We start from the raw sequence: 1,700 nt of genomic DNA, 5'->3' as shown, positions 1-1,700 counted from the left end.
TAATTAACGCGTTAAAGTCCCGGCCCCAGTTATAAAACTAAATGTTAGCTCAGATTGTGTTAACCAAAGATCTTATTTCAGGCGTCTAACTAAAAACAAATCAAAAAAGCCTTGAATTCCAGATGAGGGTACCCGAAAGTGCTAAAATGCTAACTCTCTGGGCTTGGATCTCATTCCTGCGCCACTCTATTAAGGTGTATTTATGTTTTACACTTTAGTCCATGACCGTAATGTTGCTCTAACTGAAAACCAGATGCAAGGTGTGGAAAAAAGTTGATTTGAATCTCTTTCTCTTCAGAGCGTGGTGAAGCTAATGAGAGGCATCCTTCAGTGCATAATGAGACAGGTATGTTCTCTCAAATACCCCTTCTTTGTTTTTCACCATACATACATTGTTGAGTTTTTATACCGCGTCCTCTCCTTGTGATTTCTTCTATAAACACGTTATTATTTGCTGTATTTGTAGATGGATAAAGTGGAGAAGTTTAAATACAGCAGAAGCACCTCAGACTCGCTCCATGCTAAGTACAACACCAACACCTGTGCTCCGATAGTGGGAGACGATGAGTGGGGTCACCTGCAGGTCGACGCAACCTCCCTCTTCCTGCTCTTCCTCGCTCAGATGACTGCTTCCGGTAAATATAGAAAACAGGATATTTTTGCAGGTTAAATCTTTTAAATTCAAGTTATTTTCCAGAAGTTAATCTGGGCAAAATCCAGAGTTAATTTCTGGCGTGTTATATTTAAAATGTATTCGATAGCATCTGATTTAGTTCAACTAAAAAAACAACATCAAGGATATTTGAGTTAATGTGAAGGAAACATGGTACTGAAATGTGGTGTTATGAAACTGAAGATTTTACATTCAGTTACAGTATATAAAAGGAAGTGTTATTTTTGTCTTCTATTTTAGATTTAGACACAGATTGAGATTGATCATACTAGGCGTATCAGTGTATTATGTTTCATAGCACTTCTTCATTCCAGCACAGACAAATACTTTAATGCCTGCATTAACTATTTACGTAAAATCTAATAAAACCTTTTCTGTATTTGTGTGTGCGCACCAGGTCTCCATATCGTCTACACTCAAGATGAAGTGGACGTAGTTCAGAATCTCATGTTCTACATCGAGACGGCTTACAAAGTGGCTGTAAGTGTCCTTCCATTGTCAAAGCCCTAGAAGCAAATCCACTTATGGCGCTTTCCCACTGCAGGGCCTCGCTCGGCTTAGTACGGTATAGTTAGGCCTTGGTAGGCCAGGCTCACTTTATGCTGCGTTTCCATTACAGTTTAGTAGCTGGGGCAGTAACTATAGTAACGCAGTGTAGGGGGAGCCGTGACGTCATCTTCAATGAGAACCACAAAACCAACATCAGCCGTTAGCTGTTAGCCCTCAGAGCTCACAGCTCCTCATATCTGTTCAGGAACTAGAGAAAAGTTAAACAAGTGCAAACCACAGACTGCCTGTGTCATGGAGAATACAGTCGCTGGTTTATTTATGTCTCTATAGGTTGTTGTGAGTGTGGACGGTCGGAGCATTTACAACGTTAGCTTAGCCGATCTCCATTCAGAAAACACGCATTTTAAAAAGGTTTTTCGCCTGCCGTCTGTCTGCAGACTTGTCAAAGCATTAATTCATGGTTTTTACTATCAGGTATCAGTATGTTGTTACTTCGGCATCATTTTGAAACGTGTAT

At 40.2% G+C, this 1,700-nt stretch overlaps 1 protein-coding gene across 1 annotated transcript; it reads left to right on the top strand.

Moving 5' to 3' along the window:
* Positions 1 to 298: 298 nt before the first annotated feature.
* LOC104964111 (phosphorylase b kinase regulatory subunit alpha, liver isoform-like) lies at positions 299 to 1,183 on the top strand (the record flags this gene model as incomplete). The annotated part of the gene is made up of 3 exons (XM_010792830.1): positions 299 to 346; positions 467 to 635; positions 1,071 to 1,183. Coding segments are annotated over 3 exons (330 nt in total), but the record flags the coding sequence as incomplete, so codon positions are not given.
* Positions 1,184 to 1,700: the final 517 nt, after the last annotated feature.

The sequence above is a fragment of the Notothenia coriiceps genome, unplaced genomic scaffold (genome assembly GCF_000735185.1).
Source record: "Notothenia coriiceps isolate Sejong01 unplaced genomic scaffold, NC01 NC01_scaffold00036662, whole genome shotgun sequence".
Classification (NCBI taxonomy): domain Eukaryota; kingdom Metazoa; phylum Chordata; class Actinopteri; order Perciformes; family Nototheniidae; genus Notothenia; species Notothenia coriiceps.
This window is presented reverse-complemented; position numbering and strand designations above follow the sequence as displayed.